At 42.3% G+C, this 23,738-nt stretch overlaps 1 protein-coding gene across 5 annotated transcripts in view; it reads left to right on the forward strand.

Annotated features, from left to right (window-relative positions):
* The window catches only part of LOC101572750 (protein HIRA), a 93,810-nt gene extending 75,754 nt beyond the window's left edge, over positions 1-18,056 (forward strand). For 2 of the 5 annotated variants that reach the window (XM_023711392.1, XM_023711393.1), the window contains 8 exons: positions 548-696; positions 2,680-2,841; positions 3,364-3,422; positions 3,811-3,916; positions 4,821-4,943; positions 5,420-5,583; positions 7,556-7,644; positions 17,194-18,033. In XM_023711392.1, coding sequence (XP_023567160.1) covers positions 548-696; positions 2,680-2,841; positions 3,364-3,422; positions 3,811-3,916; positions 4,821-4,943; positions 5,420-5,583; positions 7,556-7,644; positions 17,194-17,310 — 969 coding nt within the window. In that variant the 3' untranslated portion in view covers positions 17,311-18,033. Of the gene's footprint in view, positions 1-547; positions 697-2,679; positions 2,842-3,363; positions 3,455-3,489; positions 3,654-3,810; positions 3,917-4,820; positions 4,944-5,419; positions 5,584-6,567; positions 6,622-7,555; positions 7,645-17,193 lie in introns of those variants that run through there. The other 3 variants (XM_004627988.2, XM_023711391.1, XM_023711394.1) reach the window with 3 other exon arrangements.
* The last annotated feature ends 5,682 nt before the right edge of the window (positions 18,057-23,738 follow it).

Raw genomic sequence — 23,738 nt, forward strand, 5'->3', positions numbered from 1 at the left:
TTATATACCTAGAGACCAGAATTATATAGGCCAACTCTTTAAGCACACAGGCTTGAACCTCCCTGGCGCCAAACACTGAACTCTACATTTTTCATATATGCCGTGCTAGGAATGTTCCTTCACTACAGTCTCAGTTGAACAGACCAAGGCTCACAGCCAGAGGAACTCAGGAGAGCACGTTGGTGTTTTCTAGGTTTTTCTCCCAGTACCACCACAGGCCCTCTTCTCATCAAATGCCTTAGTCTTTGAAGATTTTAAGTAGGAGGCTATAAAGCAATTTCACTACAAGCTCTGTCCTTAGCTGCCTGTAGTCCTTACAGTGTGTTTTCCTCTATAAGGTGATATGGCCCTGTTTCCCTACCCTGTGACCCTCCATCCCATCAGCTGTCACCCTCCTATTTTGTCCTGCCAACTAGCCTGTTTCTGTGTCTTCCATGCTTCAGAGCCAAGGGCTGTAGACTCCCTGAGTATCGTACTGGTCCAAGGACCCAAGTCTGAGCAGACCTGCTATCACCTAAGAAAAGTATGTTTACTCTCGTTCATTCAGGTAAGCTCTGACCCTTCCATGTACATCGAGGTAGAGAATGAAGTGACAGCTGTTGGGGGTGTAAAGCTGAGCCGCCTGAAATGCAACCGGGAAGGGAAAGAATGGGAGACAGTGCTTACGAGCCGGATACTCACTGCTGCTGGTAGCTGGTAAGTACAACCAGGTTTTCTGCTTGTAGAGAATAGGTACCTTGCGCTGTTCTGGCTGGCACTGTTCCTTTCTTGGAATGCAGCCTTTTTGAGTGGGAGATGGCTCCCACAGAGGATCACACTGGATCTTACTCAAGGCCAGCTGTGTGCATTTATCATTTAAAGTTTCTGAACCATCCCATGAAGTCACTGTCATTATTCCCACTGTTATAGATGGGAAATCTGAGCACTGGAAAGGCAACCAGATGAGGCTGGTGGCTTTAATCTCTTGAGTACCAGTAGAGCTCCTGGTACTGAACAAGAGCTCTCTTAATCCTCTGCTGAGTCTAAAGCTATGGCATTTTTTACTTTTTATTTTTTTAATGTATTTTGTATAGGGTCTCACTACATAGCTCAGACTCGTGATCCTCCTGTTTTCAACCTCCCCAGTGCTGGGATTACAGGCATGTGCCACCTTGCTTGGTCTGAGATGATATTTTCTTTAGGTACCTGCCAGCCATAAAGTCCCAGTCAGAAGCATGTGCTTTTTGCCAGGATTTTACAGTGATCATCACTCATATATAGTCCTTTCCATTAGGCCCTTAGCCATCTGTCCTAAGGTCATATGTAAATGTTTTCATGCACACACATCTACAAACACTGATCTTAGGAATTAAGACTTAGGTCAGGAATCCCATAGTCCAGTGCTGGCAAACCTATGGCATACATGCTGCTGTGGGCTGTTACCATTGAAAGCTCTAAAAAGTTTGCCATCACTCCCACAGTCCCTAGTGACTTTATATTTTTAGGCTAGCAGGGTCCCAGGTGTCTGTGTGTTGGGTGCTGCCATGAACTTCCACTCTCATTCCTGGTTGCAGGACTAGTAAGTAGTATGGAACAGCTGGGAGCCAGTGATGACTGCACAGCCTCCTCTGTAGCAATCATCACTGAAGAGGCCTGCCAGGCAACCAGGGCCTCTGAGCCTATGCAGTCCCACCTACTCAGGCTCTGACTACAGTCCTACTTCTGCTGTTGCAGCCCAATATAATGGCTTCCTTCACAGTAAGTAGGCTGGTTCAAGGAAGGACCTAACCATCAGAGATGAGCAGACACAATTCAGCCACAGCACCAAAGAGCTTCCTCCTGCTGAGTCCTCCTTAAAGTTTTCTCTGATTTATACTTCCAAAAGCAGCTCATTTGGCTCTTGCTTTTTAGGGACCAGTAATATATCTTGTTAGAAAAGAGTTGGCAGAGTTCTCTCCTTACTGTATTTGCTGTGGCCCTATTGGTAATAGGGATAACTTCATCCATGTAGACCATAGCCCCTGATTCACCAGGATAGAAGTCATGTAGTATCCCTCTGGATACTCACCTATTGGTAAAACCTTGTTATTATGGCTGCACACCTGCTTCTACTGCCTAGGGCTTGTGTTTCAGTCTTTCACTATAGCTGTGATTATGCCTTGGTGGGCTTCACTGGAAAGGCAGTAGCCTGCTTATTCTATGCCTACTTGAGAAAAATAGTGGTCACTCAGGGAAGGCACCAGACAATGTCCAGACAAATGATTTCTTATGAAGTGCTCCTTGCTTAGGGAGTGACATGCCTCTTCCATCCCACCCAGAACAGCTGAGTGCACATCAAGTGTCTCCTGTGAGACTTGTACTGATATGGTACTCCCAACTTCTCTTAGCCTACCTCATCAGAGACTTTGTCTGGACTGCCCTAATCAGTCATAGCTAAGTGACTTGCCTAGGTGCTCTGGCATCACCTGATAAGTGAGGCATACTTCCTAACTGTTAGGTGCAGTAGCCCTCCAAGGTCCTCACATCATTAAGTTAGCATCAGTGTTAGCTCAAGTGGCCCTGTGGGCAAGAAGAGGACCGAAGACTCTTTCACTAGAAAACTCAGGCAAGCCCTGAGTAGGCCTGGACCAAAGAAGGCTCTATAGTAGGCTCTGCTACAACACTCAGCCCATGACATCTGCCCTTTCTCTGCCTTTATAGTGATGTGGTATGTGTCGCCTGTGAAAAGAGGACACTGTCAGTATTCTCTACCTGTGGTCGCCGCCTGCTTCCTCCCATCCTCCTGCCGTCCCCCATCTCTACTTTGCACTGTACGGGTTCCTACGTCATGGCACTCACTGCTGCAGCCACATTGTCTGTCTGGTGAGAGTTGGGCCCAGGGTGGGGTGGCATCTAGACAGGTAGAACAGGGGTGTACAGATCCCACCTCACCACAGGGTCAGGGAACACAACAGAGAATGTGGCTATCAGGCTGGCGAAGAGACAATGAACAGTAAGCAGTGTTTCTGTATTGGCTGCCCATGTTACCAAAGGACTGAGGAGACTGTATGAGGGGAAATGAGGCCTACTTTGCTGTCATCCTCACTGGAGCAGACTGAGAAATCATACTGCCTATTGGTACATGCCAGTCCTTCTGTGTATTCATCAGCATTGGGAACCCAGTTGGAAGAGGCTGGCCATACTAGTTTGCCTACCATGGCCAGCTTCTCTCTGAATGGGTTTGAGCATTGAGGTTGGCTTAATGCTCTGTTGCCTGAGACCTCTACTATAGACTTAGGCAGAGGGTTGGGGATCTATCCAAGGATCAGAGTTCTCAAGAGCTGAGACAAACTCTGATGCATTTACCTCAGGTGGAGAGTAAGCTGTTCCCTGTCTCCTTCTTAGGGATGTTCACAGGCAAGTGGTTGTGGTGAAAGAAGAGTCTCTGCACTCCATCTTGGCAGGTAATCTTGCGGCAGTAACCTTCCCCTTCTGGGTCTGAGTGACAGGTCCCTCAGCATACATGGACAGGTCTGAGTGACAGGTCCCTCAGCATAGATGGACAGCAGGCCAGTACAAGCCTCCCAATAAGGCAGAGTGCACACTTGCCTACCAAGGAAATGCGTATACTGGATGCAAGATTAAATGGGTCCCTAAGAGGTGACATAAATGACTAATGACATTGATGACTCCATGCAAAAAACACCAAGCAGCCTTTCCTAATTGCCAAGTCAGCATTATTGAGTTTGTTGGTGAGGTTATGGGAGCTGGGGTTTAGATTTTTCCTTTAGTAAATATGGAAACACTTGCTGATCAGAACACACTGGAACTTTTTCCTGCAATGTGCCCCAGGAAGTGATATGACGGTGTCACAGATCTTACTGACACAGCATGGAATCCCAGTGATGAACCTGTCTGATGGGAAGGCATACTGCTTTAATCCATCACTCTCTACATGGTAAGAAGCCATGACCCTACCCTCACCTCCACCCCCTTGTGTTTTTCTCTGGGAGTATTTTACAACAGAGCAGAGGCTCTGGGTTCTGGCGGTTAGGCCTGCCTGGCCATGCTTCTCCTAGGAGTCAGACCCTGGACAGTGTAACAAGTATATGCCTTGCCATCTCCTTGCAGTACTGGTGGCCTGTGGTCTCTGTGCCTTCTGTGAGTTTGAGGTCAGCCTGGACTACAGAGTTCAAGGCCAGCCTGAATTGCATAGTAAGACCGTGGCTCAAAACAAAAAAAAATATAAATAGAGATTGTTTTCTTAACTAAGATGTGAAGGGTGCTAAGGAGGTGGAGGAGCTACCTGCCCAAGAATATTGGAAAAGTACAGGAAAGCCAGAGGGCTGGCATTCTTTGGTAGCTATAGCAGATCCAGGCCACCCAGGCCCTTATGGGGGCCATTACAGTGTGAGCCAAGCATCTGGAACACACTTCAGGGAAGCGCTTAAAATTAGATTATTCTTTTTTTTTTTTTTTTTTTTTTTTTTTTTTTTTTTTTTTTGGTGGAACTGGGGATTGAACTCAGGCCCTTGTGCTTGCCAGGGACGCGCTTATTCCACTGAGCTATCTCCCCGGCCCCGGGAACACACTTCAAATGTAGGGACTTTGTTGGTCATCAAGAACTGAGACTGTGGAACCAAAATGTTTCATAGAACACTGTCAACAACTTTTCCTTGGGAATAAGCATTTGTCAGGCCCATAATTAGGAACCCTGCCATTAGTCAGCACCTAGGCAACAGTATAATGACTCTCATCTTCCTTTGGTTTGCTGCTAGTTTGGCAGGAAGGACTTGTTCCTCTTTGACTTACTTTGAGTAAGTCTGATTTTCCTAACCTCCATTCTCGCCCTTGTCTCCCAGGAACCTGGTTTCTGATAAGCAGGACTCATTGGCCCAGTGTGCAGACTTCAGGAGCAGCTTGCCATCCCAGGACGCCATGCTGTGCTCAGGACCGTTAGCCATAATCCAGGGCCGCACCTCCAAGTATGTGAGCTGAGCAATCTGGCCACTGTCACAGTGCTTCACTAGGAAGTAAACAGGCCTAATCTCTATTTGTCTCCTGTGCCCAGCCACTACCCAGCACCAGCAGAGGGGTAGAAGGTTCACAAGTTTGTGGGCCCACATGCAATAATATTTTAGAGGTGGCTAGAACACAGACTCTGTCACTGTAGGGACCCAGACACCAATGTAAGGGTAATAAAAGTCATAGGTAATTATAAGGAGCATTATTTTGGCTCAGAAGAATGGGCCACCAGGCTGATATCTCACAAGACCTAGATGGCAGATACCTGGTGTGCCAAGAGGCCTGTAGTGGACAGTAAGTTGGCTGGTTCAGTGGAGGCCTTGGGCAGCCTGAGAACCTTTCATAGTATGAAAACTCACTAGGGAACATGGGAACAGCCTAATGTGCCAATACAGGGCCCTCTGCTTCATCATGCCTGCTCTGCCCATCTCTGCAGCTCTGGAAGGCAAGCTGCCCGGCTCTTCTCCGTGCCTCATGTGGTGCAGCAGGAGACCACACTGGCCTACCTAGAGAATCAGGTTGCAGCAGCACTCACTCTGCAATCCAGCCATGAATACCGCCATTGGCTCCTCCTCTACGCACGGTACCTTGTTAACGAAGGTGAGTTCCTGGCAGCCTTAGTGGCCTTCTATCTCTCTGTCCTCCAAGGCCTAGCTCCATTCCTGGCAATCAAAGAAGAGCCCAGGGCTTTACAGCCTTGGGCATTCTTCAGGGATCCTCTCAAGTACCCCCTCATGGTCCTTGCCTCCTACTTTCTGGCAACAAGGTTAGCTCCCTAGCCCCCATCTCCCAGCTTGCTGTTATCAACACAGTCCAGCCAGTCGTCTTGCCTTCTGGTTGACTAAAACCTGAACAGCATGGGCCTGAAGATGTTTTCGTAGAAATGCAGGAGGGTTGGCAGCAGGGGGCAAGGATGGATACATGTATAGAAAGGTCTGCCTTAAAGCAGCCAATTCAGTGTCTGGCTCCTGCCTTGTATTACAGTGGGAGCAAGCTGGTCACTCCATGAGAGGGCCTCTTCTGACAATGTTTAGTTACCTTCTGGGAGTTCCTGCTATCCTAGAAGTCCGTCTGCTATCCAGCACCTCTCTATAGCCCTCTAGCCCAGGCCTTCGCTTTCAGAGCTATGAGTAGCATTGCCTACAGAAAGCAAGATGTGCTGAAAAAAGTAGCTGTACTGTCCTTGGAGTGAGCACCAAAAGCCTTTCATCCCTCATTGGGCAAGTTGCTGTCTTTTCTTATCAGCTCTTCTTCTCACATAAGTATGGCTTCTAGGGGCTGTGGCACAGGGCTGGCTTTCCCAAAGCACTCCTTTGTCCACACACAACCCCAGGCCTATTACTTCTTCAGCCATTTCTGGCCCTTTGCTTTATTCTTGTCACCACCTTCTGCATTTTGATTATAATTTAAAGAAAAAAATAATTCAAGTACAGAAAAGACAGAGAAAAATGTACCAAATGCCTACAGATATAATTCCAAGAATCAGCATGACAAGTTTATCTCCAGTTGTATAAATCTGAGTGTGTATGTTTATACACATTTGTAATAACAACAAACACTACTGATACCTATCTCCCTCCCCAGTGATTCCAATGATAAATTTGATGTCTGCTCTTCCTTCCCAGTCTGTGTGACCTAGTAAGTGTGGACACCAGCTTTCCTTTATTTCCAAGGTGCATAGACTTTGGGCCTTCCAGTCACACCTCAGGCCTCATGCTTTATTCCCTCCAGAAATTCCTCCTGTCTACTCTTGTTTGCCTTATCCAGGTGTTAAGCAAGATTCACCCTGAGAACCCTATCTCTAGGCTCTATTACCTTCTGTAGGGTCAGTTGTGCTTTTTTTTTTTTTTTTTAATCTTCTACAAGATTGTTGCGTTGCCACCTGGACCATACACCAGTCCCCACACCTACAGACTATTGTTTTTTCAATTGTAGGGTGAGGACTCGAATGTTAGAATAAAACCCCATTCACGTCCCAAATTCTTCTGACCCTATGGTAGCTTCATCCTCTCTATCCTCTAGCCTTCAATTCTGTTCCTGCCCGTGGCTTCAGCTTCCCCTAAATACTGCCAAAATTGTATCACAGAATTTCTGGATTCTTCACACACAGATTTTCACTGTGCATTGTCACATCCCTACTATCTACTCCCCCTTTTTTTTCTACTCCCTTTTACATGCTGCTTTCCTGCCTTGCACATTTCCTTTCTCACTATCTGCCTGTAATTTCAAACATATGTACCAGCCCAAAACTCTCCTGCCAATTTTCCATGTTTTCCCTCCACCTTGGAGAGTTCTTCACAGAATGTCCATATCTTGTTTCTCCTGTGGGCTGAATGCATGGGGAAAGGGCTATATATACTGTTAGTATGCATAGAAATAGGTAAGAATTTGTGGTTGGAAGTATCCATGCCCCAAACTGAGGCACAGGCATTTTGCCCATAGAAAGGAATAAATATTCATTCAGTTTTGATACATACAACAATTTAGCATATTCTTGACTTTTTAAATTCTTTTTGTAATGTGTTCCTGTTTCTTTCTTTTCTTTTTTTTTTTTCCTGTTGTTCTGTAATAGGGTTTGAATACCGACTACGAGAAATATGCAAAGACTTACTGGGTCCTGTTCACTGCTCCACTGGAAGCCAGTGGGAGTCAACAGTAGTGGTAGGTACTTCTTCCATTCTTGCTGAAAGAATTCTTTCTTGAAATGTGAAGGTGGGTATTTTAAAAATAAACCAAAGTGCTTTGAAAGTTCACCCCAAAATTTCATCAGCACCCTGCCTTGGGTGCCCATGTCAGTGCAAAGCTGTCATACTGACACTTCCGTGACTGGGCAGGAGCTAGGTTTTGGTGTCAGGAAGATGGAAAGCTTCATTCTTGTGAGGGGCAAGATGTTCTAAGTTTGATATGAGGATGCCTTTGTGGGGTTTCAATCTTATGGGGAGGATACAATGAGTTTGGATTCTGACCAAGAAGAAAATAAGGTCATGAGATAAGTACCCAGGAAGGACTAGCCAGGGACGAGTTCAAAAGAGACATTTCAGATGAAATCCAAAGATGAGTTTCAGGGACCATAGAAGAACATTTCCTAGTGGAGATAATAGAGAAGACAAAAAGGGTATGACACATTTGAGGCCAGTGTTACTGGCACATAGGAAGCAAAAGGAGAGGGTAGTATAAGATGAGGCAGGAGTCATGTGATCCTCCTATCTCACCCACCCCAGTACTGGGATTACAGGCATGCACCACCATGCCTGGTTTTGGTGGCCAGCATGACATGTGGTACTGAGGATCAAGCCCGGGTCTTTGTGCTTGCCAGGCAGGCACTTAGACTTCCCAGCCCCATATATTGTTTTTTGTTTAAGATAAAAGACATCAATGTATGAGTTTTTTCTAAACTAACACCTCAGTATTCAGGTTTAGTCCCAGTGTTGGCTCTTTGTGATAAATAAGTGGGTTTGGGGTTATAGTTAGGCACATGTCTCTAAAAGGTTTGCCATTACTATGCTAGGCATTCAGTTCTTATATAGCTACTCTCATCACTGAAAAGAGGATACTTCATTGAGAGCTTCCCCTAGAGAACTGTGGTATCTCTCAGCGTCATCACTGGTCAACTTAGCAAGACCCTATCTGTCTTGGTTACTCTTCTCTCGTTGCTGGGACAAATACTTGACACCCAAAATGACGGAAGGGCCGAGGCATTGGTGGTATAGTGGTTAGCATAGCTGCCTTCCAAAATGACGGAAGGAAAGGTTTATTTAGTTCACAGTTATTGGAGGTTTCAGTCCATACTCAGCTGGCTCCAAGACAGAGTGGCACATGGCAGAGAACAACCTTTCATGGCGGTGGCGGCGGCGGCAAAAAGTAAGAGAGCAAAGGGAGTGGCAGCAGCTCAGGCAGCTACCTAGCCTCGTACAGGTGTAGCATCCACACCCACAATAATCTATCACAAACTCCAGAAGCCACCCATAACTATATGAGGCTTTGGGAGGACACCTATACATAAACCATAACATTCCACCTAACCACACACCATAAAACTATCTCAAAATAAAAAAGGAAAAGGGTGTATGTAGCTCAGTTGTTGAACACCCTTGGATTCAAACACCACCACCAAAAAAAAAAAAAAAATTGTCCGGTAATTTAAGTTTTGGAAATCTTAGTGGATGTTTCTGTTTGCATCTTTTTGTTTTCTTTTTTCTTTTTTTTTTTTTTTTTGCAGAACCGGGGATTGAACTCAGGCCCTTGTGCTTGCCAGGGAAGCACTTATTCCACTGAGCCATTTCCCAGGCCCCAGTGGATGTTTCTGTTTCCTGTAAATGTTTCTACTATTTTTCATTCCTATATCCTTAAGTTAACTGGTTACTTTTGACAGCCTCTGGGGCATGATATTTGAAGAATTAGTAGCTAACATGGTATTTTCTACTCCTACAGAGCATCTTTACTTGCTATTCTGAACTTCAAAGGCATCCAGGTTGTTCTCTCCAGTTTAGGGATTGAAGTTTTCTATGCAGCCTGCCTGTGACTTAAAGCAGGGTACTAGTTAGCTCAGAGATTACTTCCAATTTACCTTGTTCTGTGTTACATGTCTTTGGGATACCACCACAAAGGAGGAATGGTATAGCATGGAACTCCTTCCATTCTTGGATGCCAGCCCTGGCTTTGGTCCCTCTAGGCCAGTGATGGTGAACCTATCCCATGAGTTTTTGTTTTTTAAAGTTTAATCTTTTTATTTGGTACAAGGTCTTGCTATGCAGCTCGGACTCATAGTGATCAATCCTCTTGTCTCAGCCTCCCCAGCACTGGGATTACAGGCATGCCTCAAAAAAAAAAAAAACTTTTCAGCTGGGTGCAGTGACACATGCCTATAATCCCAATACTAAGAAGGCTTGAGGCAGGAAGATCCCAAGTTAAAATCTATCTGGGAACTTAGCAAGAAGATCCTATCTTGAAAATGGTTCTTTTGAAGTAACCAGTAGTCCTTCGTTACATCATTAAAGAATGGTTGAAGATAGATTTGATTCAGTTTTCTCAAGTGGATAACAGAAATACACAGAACAAGAAAATAATTGCTCTAACTTGTTTGATTCAATGTTTTCTAAAATAAAAACACTGGGCTGGGGAGATAGCTCAGCACTCTAAAAACCTGCCTGGCAAGTTCAAGGACCTGGGTCAATCCCCAGTACCATATGCCATGCGAGCCCCAAAATCCTGGGTGTGGTGGCACATGCCTGGAATCCCAGTGCTGGTGAGGCTGAGACAGGAGGATCACTACAAAAAGAGTCCGAGCTGCATAGCAAGACTCTCTACCAAATACGTACATAAATAAATAAATTTTTAAAATAAAAACATGATGAGCTGCAAAGGAAGTAGTATGAGCATGACTTGTTCTTTGGAGGCTGTTGGTGCCTCCTCTATCCTGTACGAATTCCCTGTAATCTGGAATTATTTTATTTATTTATTTATTTCACCTTTTGGAAGATGGAACTTCTGATTCCTTTGGTTCTTGCCCTCTATGTAGTATTGTAGTATCTTCTGAATTGATTGCTCCTTTGGCACATAAGCAGACACTAAAATATGTATTAGATGGATTTTTCTCTGTCCCTTCACACTTTATCTGTCTATGCTGAATGACTATTGTATTTTTTTTTAATCTTTCAAGAATGCTTCTGACAAGGAATATACTTTTTCTATTTTCTGTGTTACATTCTGTAGTCAGATATTAATACTCTAGTTCTGTCATTTAATGGTTACGTGGTCTTTTAAAAATCATCCTCGTTAAAACATAGATTACTTCTACGTGTAAGGATTAGTTGTACTATAATACAGGTGTAGTGCTTAGCACATAGTTGAATATTTAATAAATACTTCCCATTCTGTAAACATTGAAAAAAATGTAATGGGCTGGAGATGAACTGCTGTCATTCAAAAGGTGAGTTTCCACAGGTTTCAGAGTTTTTATTATTTTCTGTTACTAAACAAAATGCTACCTGGATTTGATCCCTGGCACCACATATTGTGCTGGCCACTGAGACTAGGTGTGGTATCACAAATCTGTAATCCCAGTGCTGGAGAAGCTAAAAACATGAGGATCACTACAAATCCAAGCTACATTGTGAGATCCCGTGCCAAATGCATATTTAAAAAAAAAAAGTACTGTACCCAGTGCTGATGATGTATACAGAAGAACTTTATTTAGGTCACCTTTCTAGAGGTCTGAGAACATTGTAGCTGCTTCTGTTTATCTCTGGCGAAGAGCCGATGGTAGATGGCATCACAGTGGCAAGAATGTATGCAGAAGAGACCACATGGCAAGACAGAAAGCCAGAGACCAGAGAGGGCCTAGTCTTGGTCTTTTTATAACAACTCACTTTAGGGCTGGGGAGATGGTTCAGTAGAATAAGCGCTTGCCTGGCAAGCACAAGGGCCTGAGTTCAATCCCCAGTTCCGCAAAAAAAAAAAAAAGAAAAGAAAATATAACAACTCACGTTAGTGAGAACTTTATGCAAAACCAACATTAATCTTATCCCAGGGCAATGCCCAATGACCTAATTACCTGACACTCAGTTCCAACCTTAATAGTTCCATCATTTCAGTACCTCCACACAGAGGACTATGCTTCCACCACAGAAACTTTTTTTTTTTTTCTTTTTGGTTTTTTGAGATGATGCAGTTCAGGCTGGCCTTAAACTCACTTTGTAACCTAGCCTGACCTCAAATCTGAGGTGATCCCCCTGCCTCAGCCTTCTAAGTGCTGGGATTCCAGGCATAACATCATGTCTGACAACAACACCTAAACCTTTGGGGTACACAATCAAACCATATTTAAATGATGTCAGATGTTCAGATATGATGTAATCTCAATCTCTTGACCCCGAAGTACCCACAGGTCTGCACTTTCCCATAACAGTCACATACCAGGGTCTCTGACTGCCTTTAGCAGCCTCCACCCTGATATCCAAACTATACCCTTAATTCTATCAGCTCTCTAATTTAGGCAAAACAGAAACCTTCAATCTGACAAGCTGGAACACTGCAAATGAATTCCCTTTTTCCTTACAACTCAAGGGAGTAACCAGAAATTGAGGCACTTATTTCCGTGATGTAACACTGTCACTTATTTCCGTGATGTAACACTGTCCTGAGGAAGTTCCGGGAGCAGGCAGGCAAACATAAGCAAAATTCCATAGATTTTTATTTTTATTTATTTATTTTTGCTGATTAATAGGACAGTTTTGATAATCAATTAATTGTACATTGTTATCTTCTAAGTGGTTATCCATAGTACAAGAAGCAGACAGGATGTTCTGTCCAAACACTTTTAGTACACCTCTTTCTTCTCATTGAATTAAGCGAAAGTAGCTGTAAATTTATCCTATTTTGTATATATAAATACAAAGTGATCATTCCTTTGTATCATTTTTTTTTATTGTCTGTCAGAGGTGAATATTCTATTGGCATCTAAATACTATAAGTGTGGGGCTGGGGAGATGACTCAGTAGAATAAACACTTCCCTGGCAAGCGCAAGGGTCTGAGTTCAATCCCCAGTTCTTCCACAAAAATAAATAAATAAATAAATAAATAAATAAATAAATAAATACTATAGGTGTTTGAATTCAAATAAACAATCTAACATTGTCTAGCAATCTATAATATTAGTGGGTTATCCTCAGAAGTTATTGACTTGAGCCTTTTACAGTTCATCATATTAATATGGCTTTACTTTATATACCTAATTTTTATACTTTTCTGCTGGATGGTTAAGACAGTGATCCTCTTGTTTTCAGCCTCCCAAGCACTACGGTTACAGGCATGCACCATGATGCCCAGTCTCAGTTGCCATCTCAGTGCACCCCTGGGGCAGGGTCTGCAAGGTAGATTAGGGTTCGAACCCCAGTCCCTGCGTCTGCCTAAGCAAGTGCTTTAATCCACTGACCTATATGGCCAGCCCTTCTCTACTTTGTTTTGTTGTTGCTTTTGTACTACAGATGAAACCCAGGGTTTTCACTCTGAACTATATACCTCCAACCCTTTTTGGTTTTTATTGTGAAACAGAGTCTTGCTAAGTTGTGTTCCTGAAAAGTCCAACACCAAAGTCTCCTTTGAGGTTCATGACAAACTGTTAGCTGTAAAGCACAGTCAAAAATGAAAAACAGCCATGGGCCTGGGAGATAGCTCAGTAGAATAAGCACCTGCCTCGCAAGCACAGGGTCCTGAGTTCAGTACCACAAAAACAAAACAACAAAAGTAAGAAAAAGAGCCAGGCATGGTGGCACACACCTGTAATCTCAGCACTCAGGAGGCTGAAGCAGGAGGATCACTTCAAGTTTAAGGCCAGCCTGCACTACATAGTAGGACTCTGTCTCAAAAAAAAAAAAGGAAGTTAAATACCTCCAATATATAATGGCACAAGGTAAACATTTCTGTTCTAAAACAGAAGACTACAAAGGAAACTGAGATTGAAAGAAGCAGGAGAAACATTAAATCCTGTAGCTCCAGCTCTAGCCCCTTAGGCAGATTGTATTAAAACATGAGCTGCAGAGGACTTGGGCAGCTGTGCCCCTTGCTGATTACAGCACTCTTGACCTTTCTCTGCACTTAATGCCAGTAGTTTTTCTCAGTAGACATTCCACATTCCTGATACCTCCAGCTTCCCTGGGCCTTCATTCTCATAGCTTCATCATTACCCTGGCCTCTTAGGCCTTCTGAAATCTTGGTGGAAGCCTCCAGGACTCTACAACTCTTGCATTCTGCATGTCTTTTCAGCGTCACATGAATGATGCCAAGGTCTTTTGCCAGCTTAAGCAATAGCTGGGCTGCTTTGAACCGTGGCTATAGCAGCCTCTTGAGTACCTGGATGGCTGAACTCAAGGAAATATTTCTTTAGGCTTATGTGGCCCTTTGTGAGCAGAGTATGCTCAGCCTCTTTTCTCAAAGCAGTCTTTCAAAGTTTACTCTTTCTTACCCTCGAACTTTGGGTGGGTGGGATATGGTCAATTTCTGAAATACATTTAGGGCATCTTTCCTGTTGTCCTTATGCAGAGTACTTGGCTTGTTTTTAATGCTAATCTTTTCAGCAACCACACTCCTTTGCCCCAGCTTTATAGGTTCTTCCTGTCTGCCCACGCTTCTGATTCTCACAACAAATCATGCAGAACACAGCCAGCAGTATCCATGTCACAGCCTGAATGTTAGGCCTCCTTGAATTTCCTCTGTCGGATTCTTTAGTCCACCACCCTTAATCTCAGTCTTCTACAAAGTCTCAAGACATGGACAAATTTTCTGCCCAAGTATAACACACATGGCCTCTTGTCTGATTGCCAATAAAATCCTCATTCCCACCTGAAATATCCTTAACCTAGCCTTTACTGCCTGCATTCCTATCAGCATTCTGTTCTGAGGTCTAACATCAAGTCTGCTGATGCTATTCTAGGACTATATACTTTGCACCTCCAAACTCTTCTTGCAATCCACTTCTAAAAGTTCTTAACTACATGATCAGGTACACTCTGAAACGATCACTTTCCCATCATTGGCACAAAATATCATGTACACACAACTTACAGGAGAAATTTATTTTGGCCTACCACTTCTAACCAAGCTCTACCTCTGAAAACATGAGACTTTTGGAGGGATATTTTAGATGTAGACCATAACAGCAATACACTGAATTAAAAGTTTTTTTTTAAGCCTTTAAATAAAATTTTAATCAGAAATAATTATAAGAACATAGGACATGTATATCTTTTATTAGTTTTTTTTTTTTTTTTTTTTTTTCGGAGCCGGGGATCAAACTTAGGCTCCTGTGTTTGCCAGGCAAGTGTTTATTCCACTGAGCCATCTCCCTGGCCCCTAGATTTATTTTTATAAGTAACCATTTAATTTTCTATTTTCCAACCCTGTGCCTTTTTTCTGTCATATTGTTCTTGCTAAACACCATGCTAGTACATGATATTAAGATTTTTCTGGTATTAAACTCTCCTTGCTTTCCCAGATAAACTAAGTTGGTCATAGTTTCTTTACTCACTATTAGAATGGATTATTACAGAGGATTTGTATTTCTGGTTTCATGAGTAAAATAGGCTTGAATTTTCCATCTGATATCTTTGTATGGTTTTAAAAATCAGGCTTGAGAATAAAAGTTTGTGCTAATATTGTAAATGTCCTAACCTGTATTGAAACTGTTTCATTGCTATTCTATCTTTTTCTCATTAAAATGAATTAAAATTAAAATCAAAAAATAAAAATCAGGCTTATATTTAAATTGTAGAATGAACTCGTGGAGGTGCAGAGAAGTTCTTCATTTATCTGTTCTTTATAGAGAGTGGAACAATCTAGTCCTTGGGAATTTCTTAAAAGTTACTTTAAAAATCTGGTATATCTAGGCAGATACAGTGATGTATACTTATAATTCTAGTAGATAAGGAGACCGAGGTAGGAGGATCACAAGTTTGAGCCCAGGCTGGGCAATTTAATGAGTTCCTGTCTCAAAAATAAAAAGTAAGGCAGGCACGATAGCACATGCTGGCAATCCCAGCACCCTGGGAGCCTGAAGCAAAAGGATCACACTTGAGCCTAGGCTAAGCAAGTTAGTTACTTGGTGAAACACCAAAATTAAAAATAAATAAATAAATAAAAGTGTGTGGAGATATAGGTCAGTATAAAGGCCTTATGAATTTAATTCCATTACCCAAAATCTCGTATATTGTATCTAATATTTTCTGTGTGAGAAGAATTAAACTCCTTGAATCAACTTCAAGAAAATATATTTTTCTAGTAATTTTTTTTTTTAATGGTATTAGGGATCAAACTCAGGGTTTTGTAGATGGCAGGCATATGCTCTGCCACTGAGCAAAACCTGCAGCCTTCTTGGGCATGGTAGCACATACCTGTAATCCCAGCAATTCAGAGGCTGAGGCTGGAGGCACTACAAGGTCAAGGCCAACCTGAACTGCATAATAAGACCTTGTCTCAAAAGAAGGAAACAAAACCTGTATCCCTAAGAACATTTTTGGGACACCCTCACATGTAAATAGCAGTTTGCCTAAGGTTTTTTAAAATCTAGATTGCAAACCAGGTATGGTGGCACACACTTGTAATCCTAGCACTCAGAGGCTGAAGCAGGAGGATCGCTGTGAGTTTGAACCCTGACTGAACTTCATAGTGGAACGCTATCTCAAAAAGACCAAAAAAAAAAAATAATAATAATAATAATAATAACATTAATAGTAGTAGTAGTAGTAATTTTTCCTCACATATTTAAAAAATGCTATTTATTGTGAGTCTTGCTATCTCTTCTTTCGTAAGTAACGTTTCTGTTCTTTAAATATTTGTGGTTTTGGTATCTTCTAACTATGTATATTTCAATTTAGTATGTCTGCGTGTCAGACCTTATCATGTACATGTTGGAGGCTCTGCCACCCTGTTGTCATTACTTTCCCAGACAGCTTCTCCTTCCCCTTCCTCTTGGTCGCAGCTGGAGCTGCTCTTGTTTCTGACTTCACTCACTCGCTCTGACTTGGTCCTTAATAGCACCCATCCTCCTATTTAATCTCACCTGTGGCTGGGATGTTCAACCTAATATGTACACTTCGTTTTTTCATATCATTTCTAGTCTTGTTAATAGGTTTATCTATCACACTTTTAAGATTCTGGGCCTTTTATTCCAGTGATAAATGTCATCTAGCTTATTGTTTTCTCTTTAGGCAGCTCTTCTTCTTAGCGTCTGCTCTTCAGACTGCTACAGAGCTAACTTGTTATAGATTGAGGTGCCTAAAGGAGATATGGGCAAGAACCAAAGGCATAGAGCTACCAAAATCAGTTGCTGCCCATCCTGGATTTGGCCTCTCATGCCTGGAGAGCACCAGCATGTAGAACAGCCTGTGCCAAATGTCCACTCTCCTGATCCTTAGCCTGATGTGCCACCTCCACCCTGCCCTGGAAGATCAGCTGTAACTATGCCAGCAGACCTAGACAGGTGGAGGAGCAGAGCCTTCCTCAGCCTTATTCCTGCATGTAGTGCTCCCTTTTACCTGCTACTTTCCCCTACATATGTTCAGCATAGCTTTAAGCTGTCCTGAAGTTCATCCCATGGAATGGTACCATGCTTTTTCACTGGGATTTCTCTAGTGGACAGAAACAGGTCTTTACCAGACCAGGAAAGTCCCCCATGATCTAGGTCTTTCCCCTGACTTTTCACTCTGTGTTTACAGGGTCTTCGGAAGAGGGAGTTGCTGAAGGAGCTGCTGCCAGTCATCGGGCAGAACCTCCGTTTCCAGCGCCTCTTCACTGAGTGTCAAGAACAGCTGGACATCCTGAGAGACAAGTAGCCTGCTCTGGATTGCCCATGCTACAGCAAGAGCAAGGCCACACTCTCACCACTAATGATGCCCAGAGCCAGCTCTCACCTGGCCAGGCTGCAGTGGGAGGAGAAAACACTGGCAGGAGATGAGCTGTCCTACACCAGCACCAGCCTAGCTCCCTAGGCAAATGTGCCCTGTGTCCTGGGCCTGATGCTGCTTTGAAAGGGACCAGCTCATCCCTCCCTCAAAGCCCTATTTTTGGAGCTGGGGCTGGGGGTTTGTCCAGCTGCCCTGGGGCCAGTGAAGCGCTCCCAGGCTTGCCTTCTCCAGCACAGCCCCAAGGTGGACATTAGCCCCTGCCAAGGCAGGCACCTTGCTGCTTCAGCTATGATGAATGAGCCATTTGTGAGAGTGAAAACCCAGAAATATTAGGTATTATGCAGCCAACAGACTGACCCAACACCTATGTAGAAGGAAAGCTGTTCCAACACATGGACTATTTTTGTACTAGAATTTGCTAACTTGTATATGGAATTTTTCTTTTGGACAATAATCAGGACTTCCCTATAAGTTACTTGGACATTGGTTACTTGTAGGAAATTTAAACCCTAATTATAATCGCAACACTGAAAAATAACTGTACTGAAATTAACTTGTCTATCTTCATTTGGTTTAATTTTTAAATGTTTGTAAAAAGAGATGTTTTTGGGGAATTGGGGAGAGTGGGGGGGATTTCTTTTGTAAATGTAAAATAAATGAACACACATTGAATATCAAACCATCCTGGCTTACCAACCTTGTCCTTCCAACATGTATCATCCTCCCCACACTATGGATCTGTCTACTGAAGCAGACAGTGACAGAACATTGGAGCCTAAAGCGGTCTGGTTCCTCTGACTCCTGCCCAAGCAAACAAATTTTATTTCAGCGGATGATCCACTTCTATGATCATGCAGCACCTTTGGCTGGCCTGGGCCTAGCAAGCAAGCTGCCTTGCACGTTGTCTCCCTGGTGAGGCACCATGGCCCTTGGTATTAGCCTGGCTGTGTTCCAGGTCTTGATCATACTGGGCTGCTGCTGATTGCTTGGCCAGTTTCATGAAAAAAAAGTAAGTAGACTGAAGTACACTGAAGAATTATCAGGAAAAAAATTTTCTTAGAAAGTACATAAGATGCTGATCCATTTGTAGAAGTATTAAAATCAAAATCTTCAAGCACAAATGAGGGCTAATCACTCCCCACCCTGTACCTCATCACAGTCCTCTTTTTAGCTGTGTGTAGTCCTTGCTCTGAGGAAGATGCTATGGTCTTAGAATCTAAAAGTAGAAAGACTGGGTGACTCATAACAATCTCTTTTCTATGTAGGGCTCTCTCACTTGGATGTCAAGTAGCTGGGTGAGGCCATGGGCATATGCTGCCAGACAAAGCCAGCACTCAAAATCTACATGGACATGGATACATCAAAAGCCAGGCAAGGAAGAAAGTTTCTTTAAGGAGTGAGAGACTGCTGCCTGAAAACTGCAGCAAGGCACTGAGAACATTGTGTGGCTAAAGGATTCACACAGCTTCTGAATCAGCAGACCTGTCTGGGACCCAAACCTGCCTGAAACAACTGATGAACCAGTGAAAATATATGAAACAATGGTTTTGAGATGTCAGAAAAAGAGGTGAGGGCTGGGGGTGTAAATGAATGGTAAAACGTGCCTAGCATATAGGAGGATCTGGGTTTAATCCCCAGCACTACAAAAAAAAGCAAGCATCACAATTGAACAAGTTTATAATAGAACTGAAAGTCCAGAGACAAAGGCAGCTAAAGCGTATAGGACATAATACTCAATAGAGGAGACATCCACAATAGTAAGCCCTGAAATATTCAGCTGAAAAAAAAATATATGTTCAGCTGAATACTGACCAGGGCATGTACATGAGGGAACTACCACATGAGGATACTGTTAAGGCCAGGTAAAGAACCATGTGAGAGGGATACAGTAAATTGTTTTGCTATTGTTTAAGAATAATGTCTCTTAGTAACCAAACTCAAAAGCCCTCATAATTCACATGCTTGGAATAAACAGGAGGCTTTGGCCTAGTATTGAAAAATAATTAGACATGACACTGCATAAAGATCAATCTAACAAAAGCAAAATGTAAAAGTATCCAGTTAACTACGCTGCAGAACAAAGTTCAAGATTTGTAAAGCTACAAAAATAGCACCCAAGGAGATAAAGTAACCCTGTCTAGCATCCAAAGATAAGGCATACAAAGAGATCAAAAATAAGAATAATTCAAATCAGAACTGATCCTAAATTTATACTGATAGAATTGCCAAAGAAAGACATTGATTAAAAGTTATGATGCTGGGGCCGGGGAGATAACTCAGTAGAGTAAGTGCTTGCCTGGCAAGCACAAGGTCCTGAGTTCAATCCCCGGTACTGAAAAAAGTTATCATGCTGTTATTATGTCCAAAAAGTTAAGGGTAAGTATGGAAGATCATAAAAATAAACTTTTAGACATGAAAATGATAGATTCAAGATAGAGGGAAGCATGTGATCAATGGCATACTAGATACTGCAGAAAAAAGATCAGTGCACTTGAAGGCATAGCATTATAAGGGCTAGGATATAGCTCAGTGACAAAATTACCTGCTTGGCAAGTACAAGGTCTTGAGTTTGATTCCTGGTATCCTGCCAAAACAAAAAAAAGTGAGGAGGCATAATAGTATAATTGCTCGCAAAAGGCAGGGAAATCCAAAGAAAACAGCATCAGAAATCCCTGGAACAAATTCAAGAAGCCTAGTATACAAGAAATTGGAGTGGCCAAAAGACAGAAGTAAGGTGATAGAGATTATTTTATTCTTACGGTTCTAGTGATCAAGCCCAGGGTCTCACACATGCTAGGAAAATATCATTCAACCACATGCCCAGCACTGAAAATTTTATTTTTAAAAAACAACAGACAAACTTTTTCCAGCTGGAACCATGGAAGGGAGAAGAGAAGAGAAGGTTCCTGCTGTGGCAGAAACCCTTATGAAAAAGCGAAAACATTTTGCAGAGCTAAAGATAAAGCACCTGAGTAGTTTGCCCAGAAGACGCTTTGCAAGGCGAGGAGGAAGCTCATCTATGAAAAAGCCAGGCACTATCATAAAGAGTACAGACAGATGTACAGAACTGAGATCCGAATGGCTAGGATGGTGAGAAAAGCTGGCAACTTCTATGTCCCTGCAGAGCCCAAACTGGCATTTGTCATCCAGATCAGGCATATCAATGGTGTGAGCCCAAAGGTCTCCACAAGGTGTTGCAGCTCCTTCGCCTTTGCCAAATCTTCAATGGTACCTTTGTTAAGCTCAACAAGGCTTCAGTTAACATGCTGAGAATTGTGTAGCCATACATTGCATGGGAATACCCAAAACTGAAGTCAGTGAACGAACTAATATACAAGCGTAGCTATGGCAAAATCAATAAGAAGCAAACTGCCTTGACAGATAATTCATTGATTGTTCAATCTCTTGGTAAATATGGAATCATCTGCATGGAGGATCTGATTCATGAGATCTATACTATTGGAAAACGCTTCAGAGAGGCAAATAATTTCCTGTGGCTGTTCAAGTTATCATCTCGAGGTGGAATGAAGAAAAAGACCACCCATTTTGTGGAAGGTGGAGATGTGGGAAATAGGGAAGACCAGATCAACAGGCTTATTAGAAGGATGAACTAAGGTATCTACCATGGTGTTTTTTATGATTTGGTCAGTTTAATAAAGTATCTGCTTCCAAAAAAAAACCAGACAAAAAGTTATTCTAGGGCCAGGGAGATAGATAGTTCAGGGACCAGGGAGATAGCTCAGTAGAATAAGTGCTTGCCTGGCAAGTGCAGGGTCCTGAGTTCAATTCCTCGGACCACAAAAAAAAAAAAAAAGTTATTCTACTTCTTTTAGTTCTCTTATGCCCCTACAACTGACTCATGCAACTGTCTTCTTTCCCCTAAATACCCCTGAAAATCACAGCAATGATAGCCAACTCTCCTACCCTGTTTAACAACTCTCCTGCTCTGGTTCACACCTTCCTGTTGACTCCCAGACTCCTTCTTACTGCCTCTGTTCACTAACCTTGTTTCTAAGCAAAGTATTGGATTTACCCCAAATCTTCCTATGCTGTAAAGTTCTAATCTGATCTCTGGACACCTCCAAACTTTGACTTTTAGATCATATGTGAGGATCTTCACAAAGGAGAAAGGCATATACATGTGGCTAAATACACAAGGAACAGCAGAGCCTATCATCTCATTTTCAACCTGTTATTCCTGTCTTCTCTTACATATGGCAAATAGTTTGTTCATATTTTTCATTTTTTTACATTGTATTTGTGTATAGATTTAGATTTCTAATTTTTTTTTTTTTTTTTTTTTTTTGGTGAAACCGAGGATTGAACTCAGGCCCTTGTGCTTGCCAGGGAAGCATTTATTCCACTGAACCATCTCCCCAGGCCAAGGTTTCTAATTTTTATCAAATTTAATTTTTGTTCTTTTACAACCTCTTAAAGAACTTCACAAAAGATGCATGAATGGCAAATAAGCATATGAAAAAAGATTCAACGTCATTAGTCACTCAGAAAATGCAAATTAAAACCACAATGATACAACAAACACATACATTAGAATGGCTTAAGCTTTTAAAAACCAAAAGAAAATATGGAGCATTAGGACACGGGGCAACTGGAACTTGTTGGAGACCAGGTTTAAGTTACTGAACACAGGGACCTCTGGCTATGATGGAAAAGCTCATATGCATACTGCTCTGAAGTCAAGATAACCATAGCTGAGGCAGCCAAAGACATGAACTGCTGACACTCCCTATTCCAGAGTAACAAAGCTGCCAACCTTAGAGATTCAGCAGTTTCCTTAATTCGCAAAATTTTCTACCTGCGGAAGTCTTTGAACTGACTGCCAGAGTCCTTCTCAGTTTCCACACTTGCTTCAGTGTCCCCTTCCTTTGTTTGAAAACTAAGTAATTACAAGCTGTGCAGTGGAACTCTGTCTTTACTCCCAAGAGCAAGTTCTGACCTTCCTGGATGCTCTAAAAAATCATGCTATTGACCTCTAAGTTTTCACTATCCATTTGTTTAGGAGATTAGCTAAAGCCAAGACCCAGTTAGCTAGGCCAATATCCCAATAGGAACTTTCTGACTTACTATTAGGACAAAACAGTGTAGTCATTGTGATAGTTTTCATAGTTCCTTATAAAAGATACACCTAACATACAACCCAAGTATTCTACATCTAGGCTTGCTGTTTTCTTTTCAAGATGAATACATTTCTATCATCACAAAGAGCCTTCACGTTACCCTTTTATGAAAAGTGTCTTATTAATGTGTAATATGCAACTTACTTAAAATGGTCAATGGTTTTTAGTATAATCACACATGTACAACTATCACCAAAGTCATTATAGGCACATTTTCATCATCTCAGAAAAACCCATATACTTTATCTATCATGCCACATCTCCATCACTTGAATCCCAAAGCAGCAATGTTCCAAGGTGAGGCCTAGAGAGGTGACTGGCTCATGAAGATACTAACTTCATTCTTTTTCTTTTTCTTTTTTTTGTGGAACCAGGGATTGAACTCAGGCCCTTGCACTTGCCAGGGAAGCACTTATTCTACTGAGCCATCTACCTGGCCCCTCATTCTTTCCTTTTTTTAATTCTCTGATAGGTTTATAGCTTAATGGGATACAAGGAGATGGGCCCAGTTGGAAAATGTAAGTCATGAGATGTGACTTTGAAAGGATATATCTTGCCCCCTGCTTCTTCTCTGGCTCTTTTCTATTCTACTTCCTGGTTGCCATGAAGTGAGCAGCCTCCCCCACTCCACGCTCCCATTGCCAAGATATTCTGCCTTACCACTGCCCAAAGCAGTGGAACTAGCTAACTATGGAATGAGACCTCTGAAACCGTGAGGCAAATAAGTTGTATTTGTTACAGTGATGGAAAACTAACCAATCAATTTCACCTGTATATATTTTCTTGCTCAGAACATTTCCTATATATGCAATCAAAGAATATGTGGTCTTTGTGACTGGCTTCTTGGATTTAGCAAACTGTTTTACATACCACTATCTTAACTTTTTTGCACCAAATAATACTGCATTATATGTTATTACATTTTACTGATCTAGTCACTTATTGACAGACAACTCTTTTGTTTCCACCACTTGGAAATGATCAGTGGTGCTCTACAAGTTTTTGTGTGGGTATATATAATTGCTGGATTATATGGTGACTAGTTAGCTCTTTAAGGAGTCAGTTTGGTTTGGTTTGGTTTGGTTTGGTTTGGTTTTTAGTACGCTGCCGAGCTACATCCCCAAACCCTAGCTTTTTTTTTTTTTTTTTTTCATTTATGTATTTGATACAAGGTCTCATTATGCAGCTTGGACTTACAGTGGTCCTCCTGTTTTCAGC

The sequence above is a fragment of the Octodon degus genome, unplaced genomic scaffold (assembly GCF_000260255.1).
Source record: "Octodon degus isolate 3935 unplaced genomic scaffold, OctDeg1.0 scaffold00021, whole genome shotgun sequence".
NCBI lineage: Eukaryota > Metazoa > Chordata > Mammalia > Rodentia > Octodontidae > Octodon > Octodon degus.